Source organism: Lactuca saligna, chromosome 2, assembly GCF_052625555.1.
Source record: "Lactuca saligna cultivar CGN05327 chromosome 2, ASM5262555v1, whole genome shotgun sequence".
NCBI classification, from domain to species: domain Eukaryota; kingdom Viridiplantae; phylum Streptophyta; class Magnoliopsida; order Asterales; family Asteraceae; genus Lactuca; species Lactuca saligna.
In genome coordinates, this window is record NC_136418.1 from 176,919,910 (window position 1) to 176,934,878 (window position 14,969).

A 14,969-nucleotide genomic window follows, 5' to 3' on the forward strand; every position below is an offset into this window, starting at 1 on the left:
CGACCCTCGATTTTTAAAGGAAGGAAAAATCGGGTTGAACCCAAACCCGGGTTACTTTCGCTTCTAAAGAGTTTTTAGCCCATTAAAACATTAAAAGCTTATACACAACAAATTGGGTTGGGCTTTTAACACATTATAATATCTTTCTTCCTAATAAAAATTTCTCTAAGATGTCACATTACATTTTTCTATGTCTCTACTTTGACACATAGCACCTTCTTGTGAACCATTCCCTCCTAATCCCGCTCGTATAACGTTTTTTATGATTGATGTTCAATATTCATGAGATCATTGAAGAATCCGAAAGTAATGCATATTACATGTTTGATGAAATATCTAAAAGAAAGTTTGATGCATCTTTTGTATCTATAATTTTTTAGGTAGAAATTAATTTTGAGTTTGTTTTTGTTCGGATCCAACAAATGTTTTTTATTTGATTTGGTCCTAAGTCCTGACAAATTAGCTACAACAGAGTAATATACTCCGGGTGTGTTCTTTTAATGCTAAAAAAATGGAAATGTATTTGATGGTAAATTATTTGTTAATCCATATTGTTTTTTGTGTATTTCAAGGACACAAGATATCTGATAAGTCTACTATATTATATATATTCCACTTTTATAGATCTATTATCGATATAGGAAATGACAATACTACTTCCTGGTGAATTCTAACCACTAAAGTACTCCGATTAGTACTAATTTGCTAACTTCACTTTGTTCATCCTTATGTCTAATGTAGCTCTTATATAGAACTATAGAAATCTTATCTCTAATGTTGATGTTTTGAAACACTATAGAGTTTGAAAAAATGATAAAAGCACAAATGTGATCACATTTGAGTTGAATGTGATTTTTTTTTTTACTTTTTTCTATTATATCTTCTGGTTTTGATTCTACCGGTATGTGAAATTTGTGGATGTTTTCATTTAATCCACTCTTTTTTACTTCTATTTATGTATTATTATAACATCAAACTTTAATTTATGTCTTTTTTTTTTTCTTATTTCATTTTTTCAGTGTATAATGTGTGATTGGCAAAAACAGAAGAAAAAAAAAGTATCTTACTGTTGGTAAGGGTTAATTTGTTCTTTAAAGGTTTAAAAGGAGAAAAAAGGAATGAAGAAGGATATGGACAACTTTCTTCTTAAATGAAGATAATGAGGCAAAACAAAAGGAGTAAAAAAGAACTCGGAAGGTATTTCATTGGATTTTGTTTGTAAATGATTTGATCACTTTAATCTGTAACAAACAAAACTTGAATGTTGTTCGATTAGTTGCTAAAACAAATTTGTTGTTTAATGTTCTTCCATTTATATGATTGATTTTGTAATTTCTCAAATGGGTCGAGCTTTTTGGGTCAAACTTTGTAGTTGGATTAAATGTTTATGAAGATACTAATCAAAATCTTAGATCGCTCTTTTCCACAGTTCTCAAGATGAGATCAATCGTCGACCACCGTCTGCCACCCTCTCATCCTTCCGACTCTTCTGACTCGGATTCCACGTCAACAACACCAAAAACCTTCAACCACGACTTTTCCAACGCAATAGAAATGCAAATATGAAATTCTAGTAAGAATTGCAATAGTAACATGGTAACAGAATAACTGTAGGTAATAGATATCCTATATATATATATATATATATATATATATATATATATATATATATATATACATACTAGTAGCGTACCCACGAGATACAGCGGTGCTAGATAGTTCCTTTCAGCAGATAGTTTTCCATGTTGTAGTGAAATGACAAAAATACACTTCACTTAATGAACAAAACTTGACGGAGTTAGCAATAGGGACATTTTGTTAAAAGTTTTGAAACCACATGGACCATCTATGAGAGTTTTTTAAACTTAGAGACTAAACTTCATATTTCAGAATACCACATGGACTATTTATCAGGTTTTTTCAATTATATATAATATGGGGTTAAATACAAAAAATTTCAAAATAAATGGGTGAAAGTAATATTTTTTTAAAATTTAAAGTGATATTTTAAAAGGGTTGAAAAACCACAAACTCAAAAAACATAAAAATACATAAAAAAAAAAATTACATAAATGGTCCATATGGTTTACCCATAATTACAAACTCAGTCTCTCCCAACTGAAAAGAGCAAAATACTCTCACACTAACGGTAACGTCAGCAAAAATGGGCCATTCACGCAAGTTTTCAAAAAAAAAAAAAAAAATAGCATGTACGTAGTTTGTAACCTTTGCTAAACTACATGAACCATTTTTGTAGTTTTGTCTAAACTTATCTATCCATCAACATCTACCTGTTATAATAAAAAATACTTTTGTAGGATACATGTCCTAATTCTGGAGTTTCTCATAACTGTTTTCCTGCCTATTTTATTTCATGCAAGGTTACATTTATGTGCATATATTTTTATTTGAATTCTAACTTCTTAATTAAATCCCATCAATTCAGGCATGAAATTATCTCACTTAAACCCTAATCTATTCATCTCTAATTGTCATTGGTTTCAAAAAGTTTTCCATTATATCAGCCATTTTAGGGTGTTTATTTGGAGAGTGGATTTAGGAATAGATATTGGAAAACAAGAGTATTTTGGTCGTTAATATGACATGGGGAAAGGGGCATCCCTATTGAAAAAAAAAAAAAAAAAAAGAATAAGCGGTGGTATAGCGGAAGATAAGGAGTCTAGTTGTAATCAAAAGTCGAGGGTGCTAGCACTGCATTCAGAAAATTCCTAATGTCTTATGCAACCAAACAAAATTTTCTTCACATGTATTCTTGTCATTATTATAAGGCATCAATTAAATGAATTGTATGATACATTTACGAAATTCTAAATTTCAGTATCCATGTATAAGTCAGCATCTGAAGATTGTGTTTTTCTTGGTAACAATCTCTTTTAACAACTGGAATTATTACATGTCACACTCTCGCAAAGATTTAGAGAAGAAAAAACATTACAAAAACTAACGGGTTTGGGAGTGAATCTATCTAACAAAAAAGAGATTTACGATTCCTACTAGAAAACTAAAGACATAAATACTCAATCACATAATAAAAAAGACGCTCTCGATGCATATAATCTAATTATCAGAGACCAAATCATTTCTAAGTCTCAAAAGCACCCACCAAATACTTTAGATGATAACCCGAAACACCATCTTCTTTTTCAAGGTAGCACCATAATCATCAAACCACAACAAAGGGTCGAGACCTGAACCAGAACACCCAAATCAATCCATTGAACAATTGCATTCCAAGTCCTATGTTCAACTTCACATTAGGGGTGTCGATCGGGTAAAATTTTCGGTTTTCAGGTAGAACAAGTATTTTCTTAAAAAAATAATACCCGATACCCGACCTATATTGTAATCCGGGTTTTCGGGTTTCGGGTATTCGAGTTTAAGGTCGAGTAGGGTAATTAGCGGGTATACCCAAATTTTTCTTAAGTGTCACTTTTTGATTTTTTTAATTAAAGAGTTTCAAGTGTGTTGGAAGAATTCGTGGTGTATTAATATAGATTACAAGAGTTCATCATTTTATAACAAAAACACTTCTTACCGATGTTTGGTTTTATTTTTGTTTACCTTGTATATTATGTTTATAAATTTGATATTTCAAATAATAAAATTTAATGAACCAAAAAAAGATGATAATAACATCAATAATATCATCACGGTTGAACGAACAAAATACAGAAGTCTAAAGACAACCCAACTAAACAATAAAAGTCTAAATATAACAAAAGAGCAAAATTCATAAGTCATAACCCAATTCAAAACATAACCAAGTTTCAAATCACCTTCAAATGATTCTTAGTTTCACAAAAGTATTCATCAATCTTGTATCTTCACGTTGTCACATTCATTTCCATATCCAATTTGAGCTCTAATTAGATCTACCAACTTCTCACAATCCTATACAAATAGTATAAGCATTAAAATGACAAAACATAACATGTCAAAATATTAAAAAATAGTAAAGATAAACATCTACCTTTATCAATTTCTTGTAGGTTTTCTCAATCTTGTTCAAAATTGATGTTGTCACTTATACCACCCCGAAGCCAATCTTGGGTACAATTTATACTTTCAACAATCTTAGCACTCAAAGAACTCCTATACGGATCGAAAACCCTCCCGCTAGTGCTAAAAACAGATTCTGAAGCCATAGTCGAAACAGGAATGACAAACAAATCTTTAGCCATCAATGATAGAATCGTGAATCTTTGACTATTCACTTTCCACTAATCTAAAATGTTAACCATTGACGAATCTTCTTCAATACTTTCTTTCAAATATTTTTCTAACTTGCCAATTGATTCAACTATGTTTGTTTTAATCCTTTCTCTTAGTTTATTTCTCAATGGTGGTTTTGGTGTCGTGGCATCTAGATTTTGGTGTTTCCCTAAAATCGACGATGAATTATTAGACCCGGTAGTACTAGAAATAGTACTTGGAGAATGAATTCTAATGTAATATGTAACATCCGGTTTTCCAGGTATATTATTTCAATAGTTTAAGTTGAGAATTTTGGATGGACTCGACGAGTTGGTGCCTCAACTTGTCGAGTAGGGTTGTGGCTGATGACTAAGATTAATGAGTGGACTCGACGAATCGACGAGCCGACTCGACAAGTTAGCGTTGGAGACAGACACCCCCCATCAGTGCCATTCGTCCTTTGAGATAAACCTTAGACTCATTTGTGAGCAATAAATTCATTTTTTCTACATCGTCAAAATACTTATCAAACTTTACTCTCATTACCAATGCAATATCACAAAGGCTAACATCGGAAATAGCATCATCCAAGAGTGTACGAATGGAATAAATATCTTCAATGCACGTGTTTGATGTCATGTATAGTGTCCCAAAAATCCTTTCAGTAACATCACAAAATGGTTTTAAAAAATGACACAAATGCCTAACACGTCGCCAATCGCTCGGTAAAGGAATCGATAAACCCGCCTTTTCTCTGTCGAAACGAAACTCATATTCCTATAGATCGTATCTCTCAAAAGTTTTTTCATAAGCTTGGGCAATATTCAACATACGATAAGTAGAGTTCCATCTTGTTGGAACATCTGTTACCAAGTGTTTCGTTGTACTCGGATTAACAAGCTTAGCAAACTTGATGAATTTGCCAATTCTTGAAGGTGATTGTTGTAACATCCCGGAATATCAAGAGTAGAGTTGAATGGCTAAAAGTGTAAATTTAAAGGGCAACTCGGCGAGTCCACGGATGGACTCTGCGAGTAGGGTCGCGACTTTGGTCGCGTGTCATGTGGCCTAGTCGGCGAGTAGGTGCTGAGTGGAGAAAACCCTAAATCCGGAGGATGAGTCCTATTTAAAGGTCATTATACCCTCTCCCCAGCCTCTTTAATCCCCCTTGAAGTCCAGAAACCCTAGAAAGCGTGATTGTGGAAGATTGGAGTGCATTTGGAGCTTGGGGAAGTGTTAATTGAAGAAATCTTGAAGGAGAAGAGGTTTGGATCAATGGGCTTTGTTTAGATTCGGATCTCTTGCTGTTGGAGGCTTCATTTTGAGGTAATATCTCGTTCTTGGGCTGTGTTCTTCTAGATTCTTCATTTTAGGGTTGTGTGGGAAGCTTAGATTTGTGGCATCTTGAGTTTGAAGGATAGATCTGAGGTTGCTACCTTAGATCTGGAGTGGAGAAGGTCATAGGAGCATTAAAGTCCCTCTTCTTGTGTAGTTGATGGAGCTATCTTGTCCCACACCCAAAACCTAGAGTGAAAATGCCTAGATCTTCTTGGATTCACGTAAAGATTGCCACTTTACGTGATGGATGGCCTTAGGAGAAGTAGATCTATGGTTTGGATCATCTGCATGGCTTGGAAAGTTTACGTATGGATTCAGACCCGGTGGTACTCGGCGAGTCACATGGGTGGACTCGACGAGTTGCTTGAAGAAAGTCTGGAACTCGGCGAGTTGGAAGAACAACTCGGCGAGTTGGATGAAGATGGTCTGGAACTCGGCGAGTTGAAGAACAACTCGGCGAGTAGGTTGAAGATAGTCGTAGACTCAGCGAGTCTGTTCTTGGACTCGGCGAGTCTGGTCGTAGGGTCCAAGTTTCTTTTGGAAGTGCTGTGACTCGGTGAGTCAAGGGATGACTCGGTGAGTTATGTGCGAGTAGGCTCAGGGTTGTTGGACTCGGCGAGTCTCGGGGTGACTCAGCGAGTTGGGTCACGAATTGAAGGAGGTTCTGTGTATGAGGACTCGGCGAGTCATCGAGTTGACTCGGCGAGTAAAGTCAGTAAGGGGTAGACTTTGACTTTGACCAAGGGTTGACCAGTTGATTTCCAGGGGTATTTTGGTAATTATTGGTATTTATTGGTTTCAGTCTTTTGGGTATTGGCAGTGTTGGAGTTCGGGTCGGAGGCTAAAGCAGCGTGATCTTATCCTTTCAGTCAGCAGTTGCGAGGTGAGTTATCCTCACTATATCAATAGGGTCTAAGGCACCAAGGTCGGCCCTTTATCGGATTGAGATCCGGGTATCTGTTGTTATGTTATTGCTTTGATATGTATGCATCCGGGTAGTTAGGATGGTATTCGTTAGAGACCTAGTTAAGGTCGGTATCTTGGTATATAGGATGATGTTATGATAGTGACCGGTTAGGTCAGTATCCCGTTAGAGTATGTTGTGTTATGTGATCTGCTAGATCGGTTTGCCTGAATATGAATTGTTATGTGATTGTATGTTTATGTGCGCATGGTTGTTTGGACTGGAGTTGGGTTGAGGCGGGTCCTGCTTCGTGCTGTAGGCCAAGATACCCAGGCGGACCGGTTGTTCCGAAGGCTCAACGAGCGGTCCGGATAGGCTGTAGGCCCCACGAGGGCGGACCAGACGTGCCGAGGCTCGGAGAGTGGACCAGGCCGACTGAAGGCTCGGTGCGGGCGGACCAATCATACTGTAGACTCAGAGAGTGGACCAGGTGGGTTGAAGGCCCGGTGCGGCAGACCAACCACACTGTAGACTCGAGGGACATGACTGGACTCGGAGGGTGGACCAGGTGGACTGAAGGCCCGACACAGCGGACCAGTCTCACAGTAGACCCGATATGCATGGTTGTTCTGTGATTCATTATGAGATAGCATGTTATGTGTATGGTATATGTGGTTGGTATTTTGGGGGTATCTCACTAAGCTTTCGGGCTTACAGTTGTGGTTTAATGTTTTCAAGGTTCTCCAGGAGACTGTGGCAAGGCAAAGGTGTGATCGTACCGCTACTCGTGTTTATGTTTTATGAAATGGACCTGGGAATACTCTGATAATAAATATATTGAAAACCTTTTTGTAATAACTTAATCAATTAGGTTGTTTTTGAAAAGTTTAAATTTATTTGAAATTTTGGGTCGTTACAATTGCCTAATCCACTTTACCGCCCATCTAATTATCTCAACCGACTTATCAACATTTTTAATACCATCTTGCACCACCAAGTTTATAATGTAGGCAACACATCTCATGTGTGTCCATTTCCTATTTAAGAGACACTTATTGGAATTTTAAAAGATCTTTTTAAAAAACTCAATGGTCATGTCATTAGCACTTGCGTTGTCAACGGAAATTGTGAAAAAAAAATATTCCCCAATCTATTAAGCATTTCTCAACCACTAATCAACTATCAACCCCACGATGACTCTCTTGACGACAAAAATTCAACTTTTTTTTTTTTCAATTTCCATTCATTGTCTACAAAGTGGGCGGTGAGATACATATAACTTGATTGTTGTGTAGAAGTCCAAGTATCGGTGGTCAAACAAATCCTACCAACGTTTTTTTAATAAAAGCTTGAAGTTTTTCTTTTTCTTCTTGAAACAATTGGTATGTCTTGGTTGTACTTGTACTTCTACATTAATTTTAAACATTTGTTGAGTAACATTATTGTAATATTTAAAGCCCACACCTTCCACAAAACTAAATGGAAGTTCATCAACTACTAACATGTGTGCCAAAGCCTTTCTACTCTTTTTTTTTATCAAATTTCCAAGATGTTAATTTGTTTTCATCACCAAAAGTTATTTGTGTTTGACCGACATTTACTTTAGCCAAGTAAGGCACACATTTGTTTAAATGAGTTAAAAGCTTTTGGTACCATACCCTTTCCCTTCACACTTGTATCGCCCAGAACCACAATGCTTACATTTCGATCTTTCAACTCCATCTTTGTCCGTAAATCTTTCGAATTCATCCCAAACTTCGGATCTTGGTTTGTACTTTTTTGGTTGTCTCTCATTTACTACCGGAACTGAATCATTGATTGGACTTTCAAGGTTAATCGTCTCATCTTCAATATACTCATTCGTTTCAGACATCTAGTATAAAAAAAAAGTTAAGAAAATATAAACAAAAACAGTTAAAAAAACAAGAAAACAGACAATATCTAAATTCGAAATAATTTGACAACTTTATACATCAAACATCTATACAAAGGAATTCAATTTCATTCCATTTCCTTTAACAGAAAGCAAAACAAATTCCAATATAATTCCAGAACATACAGATCAAACATTTGACAGCTTTATACATCAAATATTTATACATCAAACATCTATATTTTTTATTTTTCTGCAGCAAATCAACTTATATTTTTTTTATTTTTCTAAACAGATTCAACAAACTAGACACAAAGAAATCAAAATCAACATATTTTTTTTGCATAGTTATGCCTAAGCTAAATAAAATGTGAATCAAAACAAACATTAACAACACAACAAAGAAATAAAAGAAAATGCAGAACTTTTAACCTGTGATTGTGATTGCATACTCGAGTCTTTTGATCGATCAAGGTTCAACCGTTCAAGGAGAGTGGGAATTTTCAACGTGATCAGATGGAGAGGGAAGAAACCCAAGCGTGATCAAATGGAGTCGATAAGGGTTTAACGTTTTTGAGGCAAATACTTGTGATAGTGAGAATTGCGATGAGGGTTCAGTGTTGTATTTGCTTTGCGAGTTTGCCTCAAGCCATCGATCATAAGAAGAAACCAAAGGGTTTTTTTTTTTTTTGTTTTTTTTGTTTTTGAAGCGTGCCTACCTGATTACATTGTATATTATTTAAAAAACGAATTCAGGTATTTGGGTATACACAAAAATTAATATTCATACCTTAAACCTGATCTATATTATTATCGGGTTAACCTATTACCCGAATGTTCATACCCGTTACCCACTCTATTCGACCCATTCTACCCGAATTCGAAACTGGTCGTATGGGTAGCGTAGGTTTCAGTTTTTTTCGAAAGGCCTACTTCACATTCCACAAAATAGATGTATCAACAACTCAAAATGAAGATGACACATCGCGCAAAACACAATTGGTAACCCCTCTATACACTATACAGTATACACCATATTCGGTCTTAATGGACTACGAACTAAGAGAATTCTTGTTATTTGTTATCAATCATAATTCATGATCTACCAAAAGAAACCCTATTATATTTCAATGTGGCGTTGAAATAAAATAGCAAAGAAAGGAAATAAATGATGAAGCTTAACCCGATTATAGTAAAAGACATTCTTGCTGACGTGCTCACCCCTACACTAATCCTAATTCTAATAAATAAGTAGAACTCTACCACGTGTCAATCTATAAGACCTCCAAAATAGAGTTTTCCCGCTCATTTTATTCATCTATATTTACGTAAATGCCATACAATCCAAATTCAATAATTCCGGAAAAATCTGCAAACAAATATGTTAATCAATCTTCAGATTCGAAAAACACGCATTAATTTTGAAAGTTTGTTTATTTTGATTGCAAATTAAATCCCTAAAAATCTGCAATATTATTCTTTTTCAAACGTAATCTTCTTAATTCTTATTCTTATTTATTCAAACGTAAATAGCATTCATACGGTTATTTTCTTTTTACCATTCTGCTCCAGACGAATTCTGCTCCATAGTAATATTTGCAAACGTATTCTTCTTCATTCTTCTTGATTCTGCAACGCTTCAAAAATTATAATATCAGGTTAGTGTATCAAAATATCAGCATTACTAATATTTCTAACCTCTTAATTGTCTGATTTACCAGTTTCTATCATTTTTCATTTTATTAGTGATGTTCTTCTTCTTCCTTTTGCTAATTCTTCTTAATCATGTTCTTCTTCTACCTTTTCAGTTTAAAAGACGTAAATGTTAATGAAAATGATTACAAAATACGAAATTAGTAATAAAAATGAGAACTTTATTTTCTTTAAAAAAAACTGTTCTTCAAAGTTTTAACTATTACAATATGTTTTTTTTTGTTTTGCTGTTTCATTTACTTTGATTTGCTGTTAATTTAAAAGGTTGCTAATTTTCCTTACAATTCTTTAATGATTAAATTTATTGCAGAAAATGGAATTCATATGCGAACCCAACTGATTGGCAATATGGTCATTAAATTTATTCTATAAAATCAAAACTTATCTGTTTTCATATGCGAACCCAATTGATTGGCTTTTCAAAATCAAATTCGCAACTCCAAATCGTTCGATTATTCGCTCCAATTCCAAAATCAAATAACAGATCCTTCGTATAATTCATTTAATAACCAAGGCTTCTTTTACTTCAAAATGACCATATTGCCCCTAACTTGATAAGTATTTCATATATCGCAATTAACAATTAAGACAAATCAATCAATCAATCAATTTGTATAATAAAAATGCGAAATTCTTAGCTTTCTTCCCCAATTCGTATTCTACTGTAAAATTCACATTCTTCATCCACCCTCTTTCTTCGCATGTTCCAGTCATTTTTTTTAGTTCATTCGCATTTGAGTTGTTTGTCTCACCAAATACGAAATGAATATTAACCATAATCACCTTCGCATCTTTAACCCCAATCCATACAACCTCATATGCGAAACCCAATTTTGATTTGTATTACCAAATGCGAACATTTTTGCTTTTACACGTGAACTGCATTTGACTCCAATATGCGAACATCTTTAACCCCAATCCATACAACCTCAAAGCTTTAACTATTACAATATGTTTTTTTTTGTTTTGCTGTTTCATTTACTTTGATTTGCTGTTAATTTAAAAGGTTGCTAATTTTCCTTACAATTCTATAATGATTAAATTTATTGCAGAAAATGGAAATAGGAAATAAGGTTTACCTAAATAACATTGACCAGATAGATGAAAAATCGCATATCAAGGTTCGGGTGCTTAAAATTTGGAACTTTGTCAGAAATAATAAAGTTTGTTCCATTGAAATGATCATCATGGATGAGGAGGTTTGTTGTATTTGATATATTTTTTATTCATCATTCAATATTAGACATGTTTCATGAACATAATAATTTTTAATTTTTTTTTAAACAGGGTACACAATACCAAGCTCGTGTCTTCAATCAGAATTTCTCCAGATTTCGTCATCTTTTAAAGGAAGATGAAAGTTATATAGTTATAAAACCCAATATGGCTGCTGTTACTAATGGTTTTAGTTATACAGGTCATAAACAGACCTTAACTTTGGATTGGAAAAGCATCCTAAAAAAATGTGATGATTTCTCGGGTCCGGTCAATGGATTTATGTTTGTTGACTTTAATTCTATCATAGAACAAACATGCCCAAAAGACACATTCTTTGGTTAGTCATAAAATATTAATAAAATCATTTTTTATCATTTGTTTTTTTGGTTATACATTTTATTATTTAAATATTACGAATTTAATTCTAAACTTTTATTTTTTTGTGGTATCTGTTGTGTAGATGTTATTGGACATATCGTGTCATTTAGGTCTTTTGAAACTTCAAATCCAGTACCATCCAAGCATTATATAAAAGTCACTCTTAGCAACCTAGAGTGAGATTATATTGTGTTATTTATTTATTATTTATTATCTTTAATTAATCACAAATTAATATTAATATACTATTTTATGGTTTATTTAGTTCTGTACATCTGAAGGTTACTATTTTTGGAAGTCAAGCATATCAAATTTCAGAATACCTAAAAAATAACCCGACTGTTAATTTTGTTGTTATCGTGATGCAGTTTTTGAAGCTAAACATTTGGAATGGTTTGTATTCAGTCTTTATATATAGATGTTTATAATTACTATTTTTATATAAATTTTAATAATTGGATATACATTTTTTACAGGTCTTGGTGAAGCTAAAAGTCATTTTGAAGTAACGAAATTGTTCATAAATTCTGACATTTATGAAATAAATGAGTTTAAAAATAAGTTAGTTTCCAATTGTTTTTTATTTTTTTATAATGTATTTTAACTTAAAAAAAACACAAAACCTAATATCCATGAATCTAAATTAAACATTACAGGTTGAAATGTCATGACAGTTTCGGTATAACTGAAAAAAGCATAAATACACTTCAAAGCTACTCTTCTTCATATACAGATGACTTTAAGGGCAATTCTCCATTAAAAACAATCTGTGAGATCACCGAACCAATTAAGGTATATTGCATTATTTTATATGTTTTACATTTTATTTTTGCATAATTTATTTTAATAATTTTTACATTTTATATGATACAGGAAATGAAGTTTTTATTAGTTGCTTCCATTGTTAATATAAGGCAGAATCTACCATGGTATTATGAAGCATGCAAAAAATGTGGAAAAAAAATTATCCCTGTTCCCAAAACCAATCATTCGTATACCAACCCTGAGGGAATTTCAGAAACTATGGTTGTCGAGTGTACAAATGCACAATGCAAAAAATCTGAATTTCAGTCAGTTATAAAGTATAGACATATTTATTTCTATTAATTTTGTCAATCTTAAAACAACACTAACAATGACATAATTATTTTTTGTTTTAGGTATATAATTCCAATTAACGTACAAGATTGTACTGGAACCATTGGATTGACTCTTTTTGATAGGGAAGCAAGGAGGTTGTTAAATATAAGTGCCTACGAGTTGAAAAAGATACATGATGCGGTATATTATTCATACCTTTAAAATCAGAAAACATTTACTTAATTTTTTTAATTTATTAAAATATATCTTACAGGCCGGAGACAGTGATGCCCTATTTCCAATGCAACTTAATGTGTTGAAAAACCGCAAGTTTGGTTTGTTGTAGATATTACAAAATACAATGTCAACAACTATAATAACATCTACACAGTTCTCAGAGTTACAGAAGATATGTCCATTGTTTGTGAATTGGAAAGTAAAATAGAACTTATGGTATGTAATTTTTTATTGTTGAAAATTTACAATTCTTTAATGTTAAAGTACATAACGATTAACATATTTCCATTTTACTTTTTAGAGTAATCAATCTGTCTCCTTAAATCAAGTTGCTTTGGAATCCGATGATGTTGTACAGCCTGTTCAAAAGGTTTTTCATTTTATTTTATAAACTTTTAATTATATTAGTTATTTTTTTTAGGAATCAAACATTTTTTTTTTAAAATTAGGATGTGATCTCACAAACAGACGAAAGTTTTACACCCTCAACAGTTGATAAGTCAACTGCAACAAGTCCTTGTAAAATATCAGGTGATTTGAAGCGCAACCTCCAAGAAATTTATGATGTTGATTCTGGATATGATTTAAGTTCAACTAAGGCTAAAAGAAAGTCAACCGTAGAGGAAACTCCACTCTTGATTCCAAAAATTGAAAAGTGAGTTTCTATCGGTTATAAGACACATTTAATATATTTTGATCATTTGTTTTGGTTATAAAGATATTTTAATTGCTTGGTATGATTTTTATTTTGGGGTATTTAGGATGTCAAATATTATTGGTTTTGAATATTTTTGGATACTTTTATTGTTTTAAATTGGACAAGTTAGTTGATTTTGGTTATAACTCAAATAAAATATATTGCCCCTAACTTGATAAGTATTTCATATATCGTAATTAACAATTAAGACAAATCAATCAATCAATCAATTTGTATAATAAAAATGCGAAATTCTTAGCTTTCTTCCCCAATTCGCATTCTACTGTAAAATTCACATTCTTCATTCACCCTCTTTCTTCGCATGTTACAGTCATTTTTTTTTAGTTCATTCGTATTTGAGTTGTTTGTCTCACCAAATACGAAATGAATATTAACCATAATCACCTTCGCATCTTTAACCCCAATCCATACAACCTCATATGCGAAACCCAATTTTGATTTGTATTACCAAATGCGAACATTTTTGCTTTTACACGTGAACTGCATTTGACTCCAATATTGAACAAATCACATTTCACAATCCTTCTTGACTTCGCATTTTTCTTCACGAATCGTCCCTCAATCAATAACCCAATTGCGAATCCAAAATCAAAACTTATCTGTTTTCATATGCGAACCCAACTGATTGGCTTTTCAAAATCAAATTCGCAACTCCAAATCGTTCGATTATTCGCCCCAATTCCAAAATCAAATAACAGATCCTTCGTATGATTCATTTAATAACCAAGGCTTCTTTTACTTCAAAATGACCATATTGCCCCTAACTTAATAAGTATTTCATATATCGCAATTAACAATTAAGACAAATCAATCAATCAATCAATTTGTATAATAAAAATGCGAAATTCTTAGTTTTCTTCCCCAATTCGCATTCTACTGTAAAATTCACATTCTTCATTCACCCTCTTTCTTCGCATGTTCCAATCATTTTTTTTTTAGTTCATTGGCATTTGAGTTGTTTGTCTCACCAAATGCGAAATTAATATTAACCATAATCACCTTCGCATCTTTAACCCCAATCCATACAACCTCATATGCGAAACCCAATTTTGATTTGTATTACCAAATGCGAACATTTTTGCTTTTACACGTGAACTGCATTTGACTCCAATATTGAACAAATCACATTTCACAGTCCTTCTTGACTTCGCATTTTTCTTCACGAATCGTCCCTTAATCAATAACCCAATTGCTAATCCAAAATCAAAACTTATCTGTTTTCATATGCGAACCCAACTGATTGGCTTTTCAAAATCAAATTCGCAACTCCAAATCGTTCGATTATTCGCCCCAAT

General features: G+C 33.1%; 1 protein-coding gene across 1 annotated transcript; it reads left to right on the forward strand.

Annotated features, from left to right (window-relative positions):
- Positions 1-11,098: 11,098 nt before the first annotated feature.
- On the forward strand, positions 11,099-13,615 carry LOC145030427 (replication protein A 70 kDa DNA-binding subunit B-like). Its single transcript, XM_078978797.1, has 12 exons — positions 11,099-11,242; positions 11,331-11,598; positions 11,722-11,815; positions 11,905-12,032; positions 12,116-12,133; positions 12,373-12,431; positions 12,513-12,709; positions 12,800-12,920; positions 12,994-13,054; positions 13,111-13,172; positions 13,258-13,326; positions 13,406-13,615. The coding sequence occupies exons 1-12, from the start codon at positions 11,099-11,101 to the stop codon at positions 13,613-13,615; spliced, it is 1,431 nt and encodes a 476-aa protein (XP_078834923.1).
- Positions 13,616-14,969: the final 1,354 nt, after the last annotated feature.